General features: G+C 39.6%; 2 protein-coding genes across 2 annotated transcripts; both read left to right on the forward strand.

Annotated features, from left to right (window-relative positions):
- The first annotated feature begins 16,470 nt into the window (after positions 1 to 16,470).
- Positions 16,471 to 17,347, forward strand: LOC147434688 (uncharacterized). The gene is made up of 2 exons (XM_086490013.1): positions 16,471 to 17,050; positions 17,214 to 17,347. Exons 1-2 carry the CDS (start codon positions 16,619 to 16,621, stop codon positions 17,331 to 17,333), a joined length of 552 nt encoding a protein of 183 aa, XP_086346139.1. The 5' UTR covers positions 16,471 to 16,618; the 3' UTR covers positions 17,334 to 17,347.
- A 54-nt stretch (positions 17,348 to 17,401) lies between these two features.
- LOC147434689 (shikimate O-hydroxycinnamoyltransferase-like) lies at positions 17,402 to 18,194 on the forward strand. The gene has a single exon (XM_086490012.1). The coding sequence runs from the start codon at positions 17,402 to 17,404 to the stop codon at positions 18,095 to 18,097; it is 696 nt and encodes a 231-aa protein (XP_086346138.1). The 3' UTR covers positions 18,098 to 18,194.
- Positions 18,195 to 18,674: the final 480 nt, after the last annotated feature.

An 18,674-nucleotide genomic window follows, 5' to 3' on the forward strand; every position in this document is an offset into this window, starting at 1 on the left:
AATCCTTCAAGATTATGATTGTAAGCTACGATATCGCAAGGGGTGATATAATGTAGTAGCGGATGCACTAAGTCGGATGCCTCAGATTAATTCACTTGCTTTCACGAAACTAAAGAGTGGATTTTTGGAGTCATTACGTGGCAAGTGTGCACAAGATCAATCATATGCTAAAGTGTGGAGTGCAGTTTTAAAAAGGTATCCCTCACACTCACATGTCTCTGAACAGCCAGATCAACATGTCTCTGCACACACAAAGACATGTCTCTGCACGCGCAGATAGAAACTCCAACACACAGAGCTCCACACCTACTCAGGAAGAGCATAAGTGATGGAAGAATTTTTCCATTGATGATGGCTACTTACTCCACAAAGGTAGAGTATGTGTGCCAAAGGACTCAAACACTAGGCACCAAATCTTATTTGAGTGTCATGATAGTCCAAGTGCTGGTCATCCAGGTATCCGTAAGACGTATGCCTTAGTTCGACGGCAATTTTATTGGTCGGGCTTACATCATGATGTTTAAGAGTACATACTAAATTGCCAACAGTGCCAAGTTAGTAAGGCAAAGTGCCTCAAGGTAGGTGGCCTTTACATCCTTTAGAGATTCCATAAGGTAAGTGGGAGAGTATCTCTATGGATTTTGTAGTAGGACTATCTACTACAAATCGTGGCCATGATGCCATTTGGGTAATTGTAGACCGTCTCACAAAGATGGGTCGATTCATTCCCACTAAGACTACAGTTAAGACATCGGAATTAGCACGACTATTTGTAGAGCACATATATAAACTATACGGTCTTCCGGCTAGTATCATTAGTGACAGAGATCGAAAGTTCGATAATCACTTCTAGAGAGTTGTGTTCCAAAAGTTGGAAACTAAACTTAATCTACGTACGGCTGATCATCCAGAAACGGATGGTCAAACAGAAAGAGTTAATCAAGTGCTAGAGGATATGGTACGAGCGTACGTTAGCAAGAAGCAAACCAATTGGGAAGACTACTTAACACTAGGTTGGTAATGGGACACTTTTATGTCTCGGGACCCTTTTATGTCCTGTTAAGTGACCATTTTCCTTGAATTATGTCAAGAGTTTCAAAATGGATTTTGAGGTGCTATCTATCTAGAAAGTTGTCTTATGAGCTGAAAAAAACTCGACGTTTTTTTGGAATGTCAATTCCATCTTTAACCTTGTCCTTGCACAACATTTCACAACCTAAACTGTGTGAAAAAACGGGTCCTGTTTTTGGCTTTTTTCAACTTTTTGCAACTATACCACTCTAGAATTCATGTTTCTGATGTCTATAATGCTAGAGAACTATCTTTAGTAGTCCTCAACATTTCCTGATGCTTCTAGGGAGAAATAAATGTTAAAGTTGTAAGTTATGACCAAATTACAAAAATTGTCAAATCCTGTTTTTTAGCCAATTTTAGCTCTTCTATGATTTTTTTGGTGGCTTTCATGATATCCAAATGCAATGTTGATTTTCTATGTCTCATATTGTAACATAAAGCTAATATTCCTTGAGTTTTGGGGCACCTAATACCCTATTTTGCATAGTATACAGCGATGGTTGATTTTTTCAATTATAGAAGAAAACGAAACATTCTAGTATATAAGGTATAGCTTTTTCAATATTATTAGTTTCTTGTGACAACTACATGCATTTTGTAGGTAGTAACCATATCTAGTCATAAGGATCAAATTTGGCTAGATATTGAATAGTTTCTATGGGATTCTACAACTCATAATGTTGAACCCAGTTTTTTCATGTTTGTTGTATTTAGCACTTCATCTTTGTCCCCAAGATTCCCCTTGGTAAGAGATGTATTATTCTTTTGGCATGCTCCATGGCTCCTTATAAACCTAAAGGACAATAGGGAACTAAGAAAACATGCATATATTATTTGTATTGAGCGTGGCTATAGAAAATTTGATGATAGGTTTGCAGATTGGTAAAAATTCAACTTTTTTGTACCTATTTCTTTTGGGAAAACAAAAAATAGTGAGTGAGAAGCAATCATATGTTCTGATCACCAACCCATTGAAGTTAACTAGGGAATTTATCTCAATTCCTACAAAAATCCCTAATCTTATTTTTATGCAACAAAACGTAAGAAATGACTGTTTTGATGAAAATGTACTGGTCCATCAACTTTGGAGGCTTGGTGTGACCAAAAGATGAGAAATTTTACAAGTTTCTTATTTTTTACATGTGTAGTAGGCCTTGAACTATAACCTCATGAAAGGATTTTACAAAATGAGTGGATCTACTATGGTTTTGGAGGTTTTTTCCAAAACCCTGAAAGGACACTTTTATGTCCTTTTAGGTTACCAACCTAGTGTTAACTATATTGGAATTTGCTTATAATAGTTAAAAGCGTGACTACAGGGTTTAGTCCATTTATGCCACATTAGGCAAAATTTCGACTCACAAAGGGGCCCTTTAACGAGTTTGACTTTACCTCTCTCTACCAAAACGGACGCATGGATAAATTTTTGCAAACAAACTCCAAAGTTGGCGGAGGTTTGATAGTTAGAACGTCCTCTTCAAGCTCTATCTACTGATATATAGCACGCCATGAGATTCCTCATATTTTAGAAGATTCTTTTTTTTATTCACTTAGATTCCGACAAAGTTGTCACATCATAGGTGAATCAAAAAAAGAATCTTCTAAAATATGAGGGATCTCATGGCGTGCTATATATCAGTAGATAGAGCTTGAAGAGGACGTTCTAACTGTCAAACCTCCGCCAACTTTGGAGTTTGTTTGCAAAAATTTATCCATGCGCCCGTTTTGGTAGAGAGAGGTAAAGTCAAACTCCTTAAAGGGCCCCTTTTTGAGTCCAAATTTTGCCTAATAAGTTTTGTTTGGATTTCAACCTAGATCACCCGCCGTTACGGTGGGGTTGGCTAAGGAGAAGATACAACAAGCAAAGGATTTTCTCCAAGACCATTTTGACATGCTTCGAGTTGCTCGACAGAATGTTAAGCAAGCTCAAGATCGATATAAGAAGTACGCAGATGAGCATCGACATCTTGCTACTTTTGAAGAAGAAGACAAGGTTTTTTCCTCAATGTTCCAGAGCATTCAAAAAGTCTGAAGACGGAAAAAGTTGCTAAACTTTCACCACGCTATTCTGGACCGTTTACCATTCTCAAACGTATAGGTCAAGTGGCCTATAAGTTAGCTCTTCGAGAGCACTCACGAGTTCATCCTGTTTTTCATGTTAGCCGTTTACGAGATGATATCGTCGAATATGTTTTTCATGTTTAGCAAGCAAGCACACTTTATTCCTGTCAAAAAGACTATTAAGGCACACCAAATGGCAACCCCCTTCATATCCCAGATTTTCAAACACCATGGATTGCCAACATCCATCGTGTCAAATAGAGATCCTAGAATGACCATTTATTTTTTGAAAGGTCCTTTGAAAATCTAGGTACATGGTTGAATTTCTCTTCGCCCTATCACCCACAAACGGATGGCCAAAGTGAGATAGCTAACCTTACGATTCTCAATCTACTAAAGACCTATGTTATAGAAGTAGATCAGCGCTCACAAAAGGAGAAGTATCTACCACTTGTAGAGTATGAGTACAATAACACTGCCCATACTACTACAGGAAAGGCACCTTTTGAAATCATTGAGGGAAGACCAAAAAGTCCATTTCTACTTAAGGTACATGGGAAGATCTTTGCTACCGATGAGTATAGACAAGACCTACAAAAATCTTTCCAAAAGATTAAGGAGGTTATATCCATCTCCCAAAAAAGGTGAAAATTTGTTGCTAACAAGCACAAAAAGACCTTAACGTTCAAAGAAAATGATTGGGGCTTACTTAAGTTTCCCAAGGCTCGATTGAAGCAATCTGCAAACAAAAATCCTACGGGCCACCAAAAGTATTATGCTAAATTAGCAAAAAGATACTATGGTCCTTTTCAAATTTTAAGACCAATCAATAAGATAGCCTATCAACTCAAGTTGCCCAACCATTGGCTCATACACAATGCTTTTCATGTGAGCCTAATCAAGCCTTACAAAGCAGAGCCACCAACAAAACCAATTATTGAAGACCCCCCCAGAGATACTAAGACATGGTAAGATTATCCGACGATATCTTATTAAGTTCAAAATTATCCTTTTGAAGATGCTAGATGGATGCAAGGAACACAGCCGCAAGGTAGTATGAACCTTGTCAATGCTTACAATGCTACACTAGAGTAGGCAAATGTAAATGTTTCTTTTAAATGAACGATTTTTTTGTCTTATAAGACTAGATCTCTCTTTTTATTATGCACAAATTTGAGTAGTATGCATGCTTAAAATCATGTTTGTGATGACGACGTCTCCCAAACACCAAGTAGAATTTGTCACTCTACTTTGGAAAGTATGATATGGACTAAAGAGCACACATACTTGTAGCAGCTAAGTCTCCCAAGCACCAAATTGATTAGTCATCCATTCTGGAATGATGTCGTAGGGTAAAAAGGGATCCTCTACCCGCTAAGAAACATAGACTAATGGCTAAGGATTTATCTTCTCTACCTCATAGTCGAGGACGACTGTGATTTCAAGAGAGAGGTAATGTCATAAAATCTAGTATCTAACTAACCAAAATGATTTTCTCATATTGATTTGATCATTTAATGTGGAAAATAATGTGGAAAAATAAATGGGAACAAGAGTTAGAATATAGACATGTGCTTTTAGATATATCTCAACACAAGACCAAAGGGAGAGAAGGAAATGGGTCCAAAAGGGAGATGGTCTATCAAAGAGAAAGGGCCAAATAGTGAATCTTAAAAGACCTTAGGGATAGCTTCATTAAAGACCTCCAAAGTTTAGTGTTAAAAGTCCTTATACCTAGGACCTTAAGCAAACTGGGGCCGACCTTGAGGTGGGAACCTTGCCCAAGCTTGAGGTTGTTGTTGTGCTTGCTGACTAAGGTGCTTGTTGTGCTTGATGACTAAGGTTCTTGAGGTGGTTTTCATGCTTAAAGACTAAGGTGCTTGAGATGCTAAAAGTCAAAGGGGATTCCTACACAAGAGGGGGCGATCCATGAAGCTAGGGGATGAGAGAGAACACTCGCACACACTCTCAAGGCAAGCCAAGACTTAACAGGCAACAAGGACACATGTCAAGCTCCTCCCCATGTTGCTCTCATGGTGTGCCTGAATCCTATTGGGTAGCCCTTAAAGAGGTGCAAGCAATAATTATCCAAGCCCTCTCTCCTAAAGGGGTAAGGAGGACAGTTGTCCAAATGCTAACCTTGTTGCTTGATATGACTAAAATCATGTGATTGGCTAGGCTTGTGGAGGTTCAATCAAGTCCAAGCTTGAGCTAGAAGGAGGGTCGACCCAAGCAAGAAGGGGGTATGCTTGTGGAGATACACTCTCTACCTCACACTCACACTCTCACATTCTCTCCTTGTGTGAAGAGCAAGAGCTTCATCTCCTTCTCCAAGCTTGAGAAGTTGAGAGCCTACACCAACAAATCTTGTCTATGGAATGCAAATCCAACCAAGAGCCATGCTTCAAAGCAAAAGCTTGTCATCTTCTTCATCTCCATTACTATGCTACTATGCTATGCTAAGCTACAAGAGTAATGACAACTGAGGAAACTATTTCTTTCTCATATGCTACCTCTTCTTCCTCTTCCCTACCCTCACTTTCTGCTAGCTCTCTCCACCTTCGAAGGTGTTTGAGGTCTTGAAATTGAGGCCGGGTACAAGTTAATGCTTTGGTAAGATAGTTAAGGACATAATCTTGGTGCATGAAGCTTACCATGTGCATCAACAAGGTCTCAAGGAACACAAATTTTGTATTGTACCAAGGCTCTCTTCATGGGAGAATCTATAATACAAAATCCTTTTGGAGGGGGGACCAGCTCCAAGTAAATCCGGTCCTCAACTGTTGTCAATTTCTCTCTCTCTCTCTCTCTCTCTCTCTCTCTCTCTCTCTCTCTCTCTCTCTCTCTCTTACAAGTATTATTCATGCCAAGCTAATTAGGTGTAATTTTCTTTTCACTACCTTCACTCAAGTTTTCTTCTTATGCTCTTTAAGAATTCTCTTAAAGGAAATTCTCACTATTGTTATTTCAATTCCCCTACAATCAATGTCATAGCCATATTTTATTTTATTTTCATTTTAATTTGTTTTCAAATAATAATGTGCAATGTGCATCTTTCACTTTATTATTTTGGAAAAATTACAAAAAATGCCTCTCTAATTTGTGGAAATTCCCAAAATATCCCTCAAGGTTCAAAAATTTCCGAAAGACCCTTTATCTATTTTGGTTGGTTTGTTCAAGATTTTCAAATCTTTATTTTTTTGGACAATTGAAATTCATTTTTGAATGCTTAGCATGTATTTCATCACAAATTACCTCGCAAAGAAAGGCAATGATATCTAAAAATAATGAAGCAAATTCATCTCCAAAGCCTACATAACCAACTCAAATTCTGATTTTAGCATCTTGGATTGCTAGACAATTAGTCTTCTTATGAAAAGCTACAATTTTTTTTACTTTTGGAGGTAATGAATCTCACAACCAAGGGTATTCTGGGAATTTTGAAAATTTTGAAGGGTATTTTGGGAATTTATGAAAAAATATTGTAGAAATTTTGGACATTTTTTAATTAGAGAGATATTTTGGTAAACCATTTGTGACTATGTATATGTAATGGATAATATAACTTTATATTTAAATAAAAAAAATTCTATATGATTTTAGGCACTCATTAAGACTTACTTTCCATAAATCTCATCCTCCACTTAACTTAACATGCCTTCTTGCTTTCTCACCTTGTTAATTCAACACACTCTCACAAGGATCTACAAAAAATAGTAAATAAGGTGAAGACTTCATGATGGCCTCAAGAAGGCTTGGCTGTAATAAATTGAGCGATTATTAGAACACATTTGACATGTTAATGGAGAGATTTTATATATATATATATATATATATATATATATATATATATAGAGAGAGAGAGAGAGAGAGAGAGAGAGAGAGAGAGAGAGAGAGATGTATGCGTACTTGCATGCACACACACACACACTTACTTTTCTCAAGATGAAAATGTTCAAATGAATATAGTAAGGCTTCATTACAAATAAAAATTAATGGATTATGATTGCCACACATTTGTAAGGTTATCTCTCTCTCTCTCTCTCTCTCTCTCTCTCTCTCTCTCAAACACACACACACAGGCCAAATAGCATTTAACATTGCATACCAACAATTCAAATAAATATTCTTCATAGTCTATTAAGCAAGCTATGATGTGGACAATCAACTATTCTAATTATATGGTCTAAGTTTTGTTTGAAATGAGTTTTGTTTAAAATGATTTGAAATGTTAACAACCAAGTTAATGTGATGGTGACCACTGGATGGTGAGAGGTGCAAAAGGGAATTGCACATTTTCTCTACCACTCCCTTATGGCCTTCTTGGCCAAAAAAAAAATTGTCATCGTTAGCTTGTCATGTGGCAATGATGGGCAAGGTTTATCGAATGGCCCAAAGATGCACCCCAAAATCCAACCTTTCGTAAGGACTACTTATGTAGTCCAAAAAGATGCACTCAAAGCATGTCATGATCTCAAACATAAAAATAAAAAATACTTTGTTTATTCTTTCAAGGTGAGAAAAAGTGTATTTGAAGAATCTCAAAGCCATAGGATAAGGGGGGCAATATTGCGACATCAAAGTTGATCCTCGATGCTTTCCTTCTCCTTTCGCTTGCTTCGTGAGGTATGAAATGGTGGGAAGGAAAAATTCTACACCCATCTATGCTCGATAGATGGAGTTCCAAGAAAAACCTGAACCGAAAAAAAAAAGGCAACGTGATGGCCATTTAGAGTACATATTTGAACCCTGGCATGCGCAATCAGAGTGTAACGCCTACACCATTGAGTTGACGTGTCTCACATGGAAATAGAGTAAGCTTGTGCTTAGGTTGGGGGGTCTTTGTACCATAATTGTAACCCATAACCCAATTGGTCCCTTTATCCTAAAATTGCTTGTTACCACATAGCTTGAGGTTAACAAAGGGCTAGGTCTCATATGCTTATGTGAACCTGCCAACCCGCTGAAGAAAACCGGCTACGTGGGTGGACGAAAAATCATCACACACATTTAATGTTAGGATTTGACATTGATGTGATTAGTTTACAACAGATCTCCTACTCGTAAAAATGAATTCAATTTTGATCACAATGTAGAAAGGGATTTCTACCCAGGCCTACTCTGAAAAGTGCACAAAAGGACAAAAAAGCTCACTTATTAAGGTCAATCATGACATGTGGAGAGAAAACAACCAATTGAGGGTTACCAAGCTTGACTTAGAAAAACAATGCCATGAGACCTAACTTAAAGATATGTAGTTGCTCTAACCCCCTCCCCCCCCCCCCCCCCCCCACCACAAACTACCAAATCACCACTCACGTCACGAGTGAGTGTGAAGAGTGGAGATCACGAGTGAGTGTGAAGAGTGGAGATTAATATCCTTGGAATTATATATTACCCCCCTCCGTGTAGGGGGCACCTAAGAGGATCCCCGCACCACCCTTTGTCCAAAGGAGCTAGCTTGATTGGTTGTGCACTCGTCCGTTGATGTGAGTCATGGGTTCGAGTGTGACCAAGCGACCCCGGCAGCGCTTAGAGACGATTGTATTGTCTTTCACACGATATGTACGATTTGCCAAAAAAAAAAAGGATCCCCACACTAGTGTTAGAAAACAAGTGAAAGAGTCACGACGGCTTTCAAAAACAATAAGAAAGTGATAAAATTGTTAAGTTAAATTAAACTAGTATCAGTGTTTGGGAAAGGATTGCCTCAGCTTAGTCTTGAGCGGATTAAAAATCGAGACTAGGTACTTGCAAACCATGGTAAACGGAAGAAAAATTGATGAAATATGTGAGAAAGTCATCCAAAAATTCAGCAAATCTCAAAAAATTTGATAGTATTTTTGGTCTTCTTCTTTGTGAGGAGAAAACTCGAGCAGTAGCCACTTAATGAAAGAAACTTTCTTGAACATTAACTATGACTGGAATCAACCTATAGAATGCAAGAAATGTAGAACCATGTGAAGTTGTGAAATGAAAGATGAAATAAAAAGACCTAATTAATACATGTGTGTATAGAATTTATTAGAATTATGCAAGGTGAGGCTTCACTTTAGCATTCTAAAACAATAGAGTACAAACGAAAACAAGTGTGTGTGTGTGTGTGTGTGTGTGTACGCGCGCGCGCACTCTACCGACAGGGGTGAAGATTCAGGAGAGAGAGATAGGGTTAGATCGATGCTCGGGGTGCAGGGTAGCTAGTGAAGATATGGCCCACCTATTCATGGACTGCCCAGCTATCAAAGGCCTCACAGGGAAAGTATGCAAGTGGGTCCAGAGAACATGGATATTTTGTTTTTTCAAGACTGACCTATTCCTTGGAGGTAAAAATTTAGGTAATCCTGCACTCCTCGTCAGCACTCAGATCGTCAGATACTTCTTCTTTCATAATGTATGGCAATCAAGGAACCGCCGTGTTTTTGAAGGAGGTTTTGAGGTGCCAAGCTTCGCAGAAATTATACAAGAAAGCAAAGTGCTAATATGGGCACTCGGGCTCAAGCATCACTCGGAGGATTGGTCTAGGACTACTTGTGCCTTGTTGTCCGCACATAGGATGGGGGCAAACCTTGGCCATCGATAAATAAAAGATCTCAGAATGACAAGAGTATGGACCTTGTGTATCAAGGCATGTAATTATGATCCCTGGATGTTGTCATGACTTAACATGAGCATGACAAAACCTTGTAATTTTTTGGGCTGCTCAATTTAATTCACTCACAATTGTGAGTTTTGCTATAAATCTTTGTTTTTTTAATTACTAAAATTATGCAAGGTGAAACTTCACTTTAGCATTCTAAAACAATAGAATGCAAGAAAAGTAAAGACATGTCACATGTGAAATAAAAGGTAAGTCTCCATCACGCACTGAAAAGTCTCCCTTACCCAACACAACACTAAGGGTTTCTTTAGAAAACTAAAAACTGAGGTCGAGTGTATTTTAACCGATTGAAATTGTAAAATCTTGGTTAGATTTTGAGCTTGCCTTTAAGAAAACCGACAAATTTACACAAGTTTTAGTGTAATTATCGGCAAAAGCTTCAAGTTTTGACCTAGAAACCGGGACAATTTCAAGTTTCCCCTTATTTTGATGGGTTAGGATTTTCTAGCCCTGCTTCTTTGCAAATTGCACCTCTTTCGGGCCTCACCCAAGAAGTCTTCGTGACACGTGTGTCAGAATAATTATGCGCGTCAAGCCTTTTCTTAACAAGTGATAAACTCACAAGGCCTGCCATAGGGAGGTGTTCTAGTAAAATTTTGAAAAATGCTAGCAAGTTAAAAGAGAAATGTACTAAGTGTATTTTACCTTTTAATCGATGTAGTAATATAGTGTAAACTCTGTGCAATGGAGGCATTCAGAACTAAACCACAAGGCTATCCGTAGTTCATGACTATTAGTAAGCTCCATGCACCAAGGCAAATATCTAGGATCTCAAACTTTAAGTCATATTGTATAGTATCCATTGATGATAAAAGGTTTGGATCTATGTGCGCTTTGTGACCAAGTTTGAATAGAGAACATGCGAGTTGATGCTATGAAAACAAATTTAATTGAGATACTCTGCTTGAATAAACTTTCTACTTAGCCTTCAATGAGAATAAAAGATCTTGTGCCCAACGACAACACGTGCCCATAAAAGCTAATCATGTAGCCTTTTGTATGCCATAAGGTGTTTTCATCCTACTACTGGGGGCAGCTTGTACAGTTTATTCCATTTATGCCAAGATTCCTCAAAATCTCTTTCTTGCCCCTTGGGGGGATTTGCTACAGTTTCAAAAGAGAGGGAGAGAATCGAGCTCACCCAGCCCGAACGAAGAGCTTTCAACTCACTCCACTAACCACTCGAGCAGCTTCGCTCGCCTGCTACAGATAGCGAGTTGTAAAATGTAAAAAAACTACTTGCACGTCTCCAGCTCCTCTGTCGTCACCTTCAAACTTTGCGCGTATCATTCTCATCTGCCCATCGCCTCATCCCCACTAGCTGGTCCTCTCTTGCTCTATGCCTGATGCATCACCCAAGAGCTTCCTACCTTAGAAAGGGATCTAGCTCGATTCCCTTTTTTTTTGAATTAACTCCAGCTGGTAGCGCCTACTTGGAGATGTAAATAACGATGTTCTCCCAAAAGCATTATAAGTCATAAAGTTGGAGATTGTAAAAAATGATATCCACAATTCATGTACTATAGCTAGCCATTCAAAAGCAACTGGTGGCAACAATCAAAACTGCTTTATGTATTTAAACAAATTGTTACGTCCATGCCACTTGCTTTATTTGTTCTCCTTTAATTCAAGGTGATAGCTTCCACCTTGGTCTTCTATATGTGTTTGAACATCTCAAAACATGCACCCACAATCATACTCTAAAGCAATATAAACAATTGATGGCTCTCAGACTTGTCATTTTCAACATCATAGATTGTCAACAAACTGATTATTTCCAACATCATGTAGGTTGGGGCTACTTTTTGAGTTGTAGAGTAAGCTCAAATCTTGGCTTCGCTATTGTAAGAACTCCGAAGTCCCACAAGCTACAGACTCTTCAAGATTGTTCAGAACAATTTTTTCTCGTAATCACTACAAGGGGAAGAAGACCCTAGAAGCTTGGAAGCTTAACTCTTGCCCAAAAAATTGATGATTTGAACCAAGGCAAGGAACCCTCCAATAGCCCTCATTTGGGATCATGGTGCTCTCTTGAAAAGAAAGTACAGCACTCACTTTAAGCTTTCTTTGGGCCCATTTTCCACACCATTAGATTAGATACACCTCACATGAAGACATGAGATTCACAATTTACAGATGAAAATCATGGAAATTGTATAAGTTAAATGCAATGAAAGTTGAGTATACAAATGCCATATAGCAACATCTTAGAGCTCTTGTCTAAGGCAATTGTCCCAACGTATTTTAATTCTACCAGATATGGACAATGGATAAATCAATTCTACATTCAAGGACAAAAACATTCATGTCAGTGTATACCCAATCCTTGAGACAATTGAAGTAAAGTATAATCTATGACTAATTATAGGTTAAGAGTTTGGAAAATGATAATGCACTAAGGCCGCACCGCAATAGCAAAGCTATGACAACATTGCATTCACCAAGTATCTAAATGGGCTCTCTTAGTATATTATCTAAAGACAACTAGGATGAAGAATGCTTGGAAGATGAGAATGTCGATAACAGCATTTCAAACATGCTCAAAAAACTATTCTAGCTGGTTTCAACTCAGCCTCATTCTCACTTGCCCTAATCCACTACCCGCATTGATGTCAACAATTTTTTGAAGCGTCGTCTCTTCAACCTCTAGCACTTCAACTTCCACCGAGCTCACTCACTCACAAGATAAGGTTCATTATGGCTACTTCTTAGCAAGACTGTAGTAGTAGTAGTAGTAGTAGTAGTAGTAGTAGTAGTAGTAGTAGTAGTAGTAGTAGTAGTAGTAGTAGTAGAGAGAGAGAGAGAGAGAGAGAGAGAGAGAGAGAGAGAGCACTAGAGTGAAGAAAGAGCTAAATAGGCAAGAAGAAGCTCAAAATCTCAAATGTAGAACAATGTAGAGTTGTAGAACAATTCCAAAGACCCCCATGTTAAGAAGCAACTCAACGAAAAACAGACGATGGGCAACTGAGAGGAAGGATTCCATGCACTAGGTTACCAAGTGTAAATTGAGAAGGATGAGGAAGGGAGAAAAACATAGGTCAACAAAACACGGGCATTCGGGTCAAGCGCACACAACACCCCTCAGCTGGCTTTGTTGTGGACTCGTGAGTCTCAGCTCCCTTTGCAACTATAGGTTAGTGTAGTCCTCACCATTCCTTTCGAAACATGAGCCAGAACATCGGAGGTATCCTCTGCACTCTCTGGCCCTTTGGGCTTGCATGGTGAAGTGGCCTTGCAAAACAGGGGCTCGGACATGTCACCTCTTCCAATCTGGAAAATTGTAGCCATTTTTAGTTCATCTTGTCGATTTTAATTGGCAAACATTGAATGAAAGCATAAGAAAGACCTCACATACCAAGAGATATGATGTACAACTCTAGTACAGCCACCCAGCTCTAAAGAACGGCCAACATTTGCAAGCATGTGGCAAGCGATGACCAGGGTGTTGTAATGTTCAAGAACAATCCGGCGTATGCTATTGGCAAAAAGTCGATTCTCAATCTTGAGATGCAGATTTGGGAGCCTTAACATCTCTGAGGACGAGGAGCAATGTTGTGGGGGTGGCCATGGTGTCTGGAACAGAAAAGGCAGCATCATGCCGAGTTGTTAGGAGGCCTCTGGTTGGATATTAGAAGAGCAAGGAAGAAATAGCATCATCAGGCAATGCACGAGTAACCATATACCTTCCTCTCGAAATAGATAACCATACACCTCACATCACAAGCTTTTGAAAATTAACCTGTAATGAATGACCTGATCCTGATGGTATTTCTGCAGAAATGCAACACATCGTGCACCAACACACTATGCTACAATGCTTTTAGCATTGAAAAAAAAAACATTTCGACTGTAGGCACATCTACTATGCGCTCTCACCACAGTACTAAGGACAAAAATCCACAAAAAGAACCAACCTGCCATTTTTCTATACCGAAAGCCGTGCTAAGTTCTTGTCTGCAAAATTTGATGATGCCATTATCTTGAGCACTTGTGCACAAACTCTTTGCATGTAGCCACGCTCTTAATGAAGACTCTAACCTGCAAGTGGCAAGAGGACTGCATGCAGGATCCCTAAAGCAACACAGATATTGGAAAAACCAGAAGATCACAAACAAACACATGCAGACAAAAAGGTATGCACTCATACACATGCCCAGAAAACAAAAAAGAGCTTACCTATCTGCAGAATCTTGAACTTGCTCTGCGGCAAAGAAGAAGGGGTCCTTTTCCCAACATTGGAGATTCCTGGACATGATCTCGAGAGAAGGCGGGCTTGTGAGGGGCAAAAAAGAACGTGCGCTATACCACAGGAGCAATGGTGGACGGGGGTGCAGATGGGGAATCTCTGCAAAAATGTCGTAGCCTGCCCTCAAATTATGTCGTGTAAAGAGAAGAAGAAGCAGAAGGCGTGTTCAAATGGCCAGCTAGTATATGGTTACTCGTGCATGTCCGGCAATCAGCTATATTTAGTGGAACATGTGACGATTGGGACGAGCAGATGGTGGTTGCAATGATTGCTTCTACTTCAATGAACCTGCGATGATGAAGTATGTGTGCCTACTTTGCAGAAGCGCTCCATGTCACGCTCACACATACAGGAGGCAGTTCATACGCAGCCCTCATAAATCCAGTCTTCAACCCGAATCCTCTAGAGGATGTCATGGAAGCCTGCTATACCAAGCTTCCCCTTACATTAAATTTTCCATACAGGCAAATTTGGAAGAATCACTTCACAGCAGGTCGCCACCATATGTAGAAATGCACGAGTAGTTGAGAGTCTGGAGCGGCATGCATGGAGGTGCCAAAAAGATCATGCATGCATACCAGCCCACAAGCCTTCCCTCAGGGCCTCAGGCCTTTTCCACATGAGCCAACTGCCAGCTTTGCACAATGTATGTTGCCGCTTTCAAATATCATTTCTCCATGTCTCTCAAATCTCGAGCTTTCCCAGATCTTTCATCATTTACTTGACAACATTTTTTTGGGTTAGTTAGTAAAGAACAAATTTCAATATCTTAATTTATTCATGGTCAAATTTCCAAAGCTTTTAGAGCTTCTCTTTCCTTTCCTATGGGTGATTATCTAGTATCATCTCTCTCTTGTCTCAAGACATCTCCATCATTATTTTTACACTCTCTTCATTTAAATGAGTGTCCACTATCTTGGTGCAACCAACCAAGCTGCATATCTCAAGACATGTCCATCATTATTTTTACACTCTCTTCATTTAAATGAGTGTCCACTATCTTGGTGCAACCAACCAACATTTTTTGTCTATCAAACAAGTGATAAAATCACAAGGCCTACCAGGCATGATAAAAATTTCTTTTTGATATCCAATTTTCAAGCCCCGTTTCATACGCTTTGTGTAATGCAATCAAATTATATAATTGGCAATATATAACGTTAACTTAAAGATATAAATACAAAAAATGACAAGCAATTTTGAGATTGTTTTGATAGGCAAAATAGCTCTTGACAAAAAAAGTACGCGTCAATTTTAGGTCTTGATCTGAGGGTAGATCCCACTTTAAAATCACTACATCTCTAAGCTTCTTTAAAAAAAAACATAAGCATGCACATAGAATTGAATTAAAAGAGCACCCTTAAGCTCTACACCCTAAGCTTTAGATCCCTATGCTCTACACCCCACTTTAAAAACTCTACATTTTTAAATTTTAGAGCCCTTTTTACAAATTTAAAAATGTAGATCCTTAAGTTGTAAATCCCACTTTAACAGCTTTAAAGTTCTAAGTCTTAAGACTCTAGCGTCTCGGGGTGACCCTCCCCCTACTTGTGGATCCATGTAACATTTTCACTTTTTTTAATTCAAAGTTTTATCTTCTAATTAAAAAAAAAACTCTAGGTCCTCATTGGATCATCGTAGACCTTACTTTAAAAGTTCTACATCTTTAAGTTCTAAATTTAGCTTTAAAATCTTTAAAAATAAAAATAAAAAATCTTTAAAGGTTAAAACCTCAAATGATAAATTCCTTCCATAAAGTTTTAACTAACAAAAATGACAACTTTAGTCTATTACCTCAAGTTTCAAGAGGTGAACCAAATTCTCAAAATGAAAAGGTGAGTAACACAAATTTCAAAATGAAAATGTGACTCTTGGGATTTGTGGAACCTCTAAAGCTTTATCATTTAACATGTAAAGCTGTCAACCTTCCATGCTTCCAAAGACATTGGGCAATCCAAATTAATCTTTTCCTTGATATAGGAGACTTCATTTTATATTTCAAAACTCAAGACATGTTTATCATTAGATTTACACAATTCATTTCAATGAGTACCCACTATCTTATTTCAACCAATCAACATTTTTGACATGTCAAAAAATGCTTAAAAATACAACTCAACCTTTTTCCTATTTTAGTCAGCAAAAAAAAAAGAGAAGTGATCTCTATAGTCTTTGCCCTTTGGGCAGGCCAAAAATGCTTAAAAATACAACTCAATTTTTTCATATTTTAGTCAGCAAAAAGAGAAAGCAGCGCTTTAGCCTTTGTCCTTTGGGTAAGCCAAAAATCCCCCTGCATGTGAGAGACACCTCACGCACACAGACGCACGCACACACTCTCTCTCTCTCTCTCTCTCTCTCTCTATCTCTCTCACACACAGACGCCTCTTTCTCGCGCGCTCGTGCGCTTCATATATAGAGTAATAGGTCTAGTGCATTTCTCACAGCCAATATGGCGGCTCCAATCAGCTTAAGCGAGAACTTGCTCTCGCGGGAGGCTGTCAAGATGATCACGGCCATGGAGCATCCCTCTAGCTCCACTAGTACTCCTAATATCGCCACTCTGGAGCTGTCTCCTAGACATGCTCTACGACTTCTACACCGCGGTGCTGCTCGTCTATGATGTCGCTGGGCAAGCACATGACTCGAGCTCTCTGCAGCCGCAGCCCGCCGCCGCAGGAGTGCCTGTGGGGCGATTGCAGCACGCTATACAGGAAATGGTTGCTCATTTTCCTTGCGCGGCGGGTTTAGTTGTCTACAATGAGTCGATTGACCGCCTGGAGATCAAATACCCCACCTACAAAACGCCCAACAACGGCACCCACTCTAACAGCCCCAACAATGGTTCTGCCTATGGATTGGCCTTCCATGTTGCTCACGCTAATGTCTCCCTCGCCGACCTCGGCGATGTGTCAAACCCGCAGCCTTCGCTAGATCTCCTCTACCCTCCCACGCCCCCCCAAGTCACTGACAGCAATGGGCATCCTCTCCCCCGCTTCGTTATGGCCTTTCAGGTAATCTAATTGTACAAACAAACATCTTCAGTCTTATTGGCTTTAGGTCTGTAACTGTGTGTGTGTGTGTGTGTGTGTGTGTGTGTGTGTGTGAGAGAGAGAGAGAGAGAGAGAGAGAGAGAGAGAGAGAGAGAGATATCTTCATCTGTATTTATGCTCATAGGTGACTACATTCAAATGCGGTGGCTTTTCTATTCGACATACATGTAGCCATGTCTACGCCGTTACACAGCTGCAGCTTTCCTACAAAATTTGGGCTCCATTGCAAGAGGGACTGGTCTAACAAACTCCCTTCACTCGGTATCCTCAAGGAAAGCTATAATTAGAGCACGGGAGCCCCCCTCACCAACAATGCCTCACAAACTTATTCAAGCTCGAAAGCGCACTGAGCAGCCCGAAACAACGCGCCTTCATCGTGGAACTGCAACTCGATTTAGATTCACCATGGGTGCTCTTGAGGATTTGAGGGCAAGTGTTTCACTCCCTGGACAATTGGAAAGGTGCTCGCGCAATGTAGCTCTAGTGGCCCTTCTTTGGAAGGGCTTTGCGAGAGTAAGACTCGAAGTGCAAGGGTTGCCAAGGAGCCATGAGTTGGATTTGGCAGTTCCCATGAACATGAGGACAAGGGGCCTCTCTGAGGGATACATGGGCAATGGATTGTGTCGATTGAGTGTACCGGCAACATTGCAAGAGCTATGTGATAACCAGTTGTGCTATGTGGTGGACAAGATCAAGAGGACTTTGGAGGGCTTAGATTTGTGGGAGAGTTTGCAATCGATGATGGACCAGATAGAACTACATCTTAGAAATGGACTAACTCCTTACAAAGTTGGCTTGACGATGACTTCCCTTGTGGCCTTGCCTTTTTATGATACAGATTGTGGGTGGGGATCTCCCACATATGTTGGGCGTCCAAGTCAACACCTTACCAGTAGTTGCATCATTATGGGTCACCCCATGGCTCAAGCTTGGAATGTATTGGTGGTATTTTCATCTCTTGGAGAGCATGCTTGCTTTCAGGAGACCATAGCAAAGTATATAAGCTAATCACCCAAGAGTTATACATTAGTTACAACTAAGCAAGCTCCTGCCATGATCATTCAACTCTTGCCTTTTAATTAGATTTAATTTTGGAATCGAGCAATAGCGTTTTTTTCCTTTTTGCTTCATTGTGTGTGCATTATCGCTTGCTCTTCTCGGCTTTTTTAGAGCCCCTCTACTTTGCGTGATAGCATGGATTGAAATTTGGAATGTATGTGTGTGCATAGTGGTTTCCACAACCTTTACATTCCACTAATTTGCACTTTATTTGAATGAAGTTTCTAGAAATGGTGACTTGATTAATCTGCATGTTTTGTGTTTGATTTCCCTTTAAATTTGTGCCTAGAGCCGAGTCGCACCCTGGTGAGGAGGGTGAGTAGGGTTAAAGATACAAACAGGTCGCACCGCCATGTGCACAAAGGGAGAAGAGAAATTTGGGTGAAGGTTGTCAAAGAAGGTGCAATTTGATTAGAGGAAATTCGCATGCAAATAGAGAGAGGTGTGCATTTCCTAGTTTATAGCTTAATACCTTGCTTTTTTGTCATGCTAAGGGAACCACAGCGGAGTTTCTATAAATTTTGGG

Source organism: Adiantum capillus-veneris, chromosome 19 (assembly GCF_014529385.1).
Source record: "Adiantum capillus-veneris isolate H3 chromosome 19, ASM1452938v2, whole genome shotgun sequence".
Classification (NCBI taxonomy): domain Eukaryota; kingdom Viridiplantae; phylum Streptophyta; class Polypodiopsida; order Polypodiales; family Pteridaceae; genus Adiantum; species Adiantum capillus-veneris.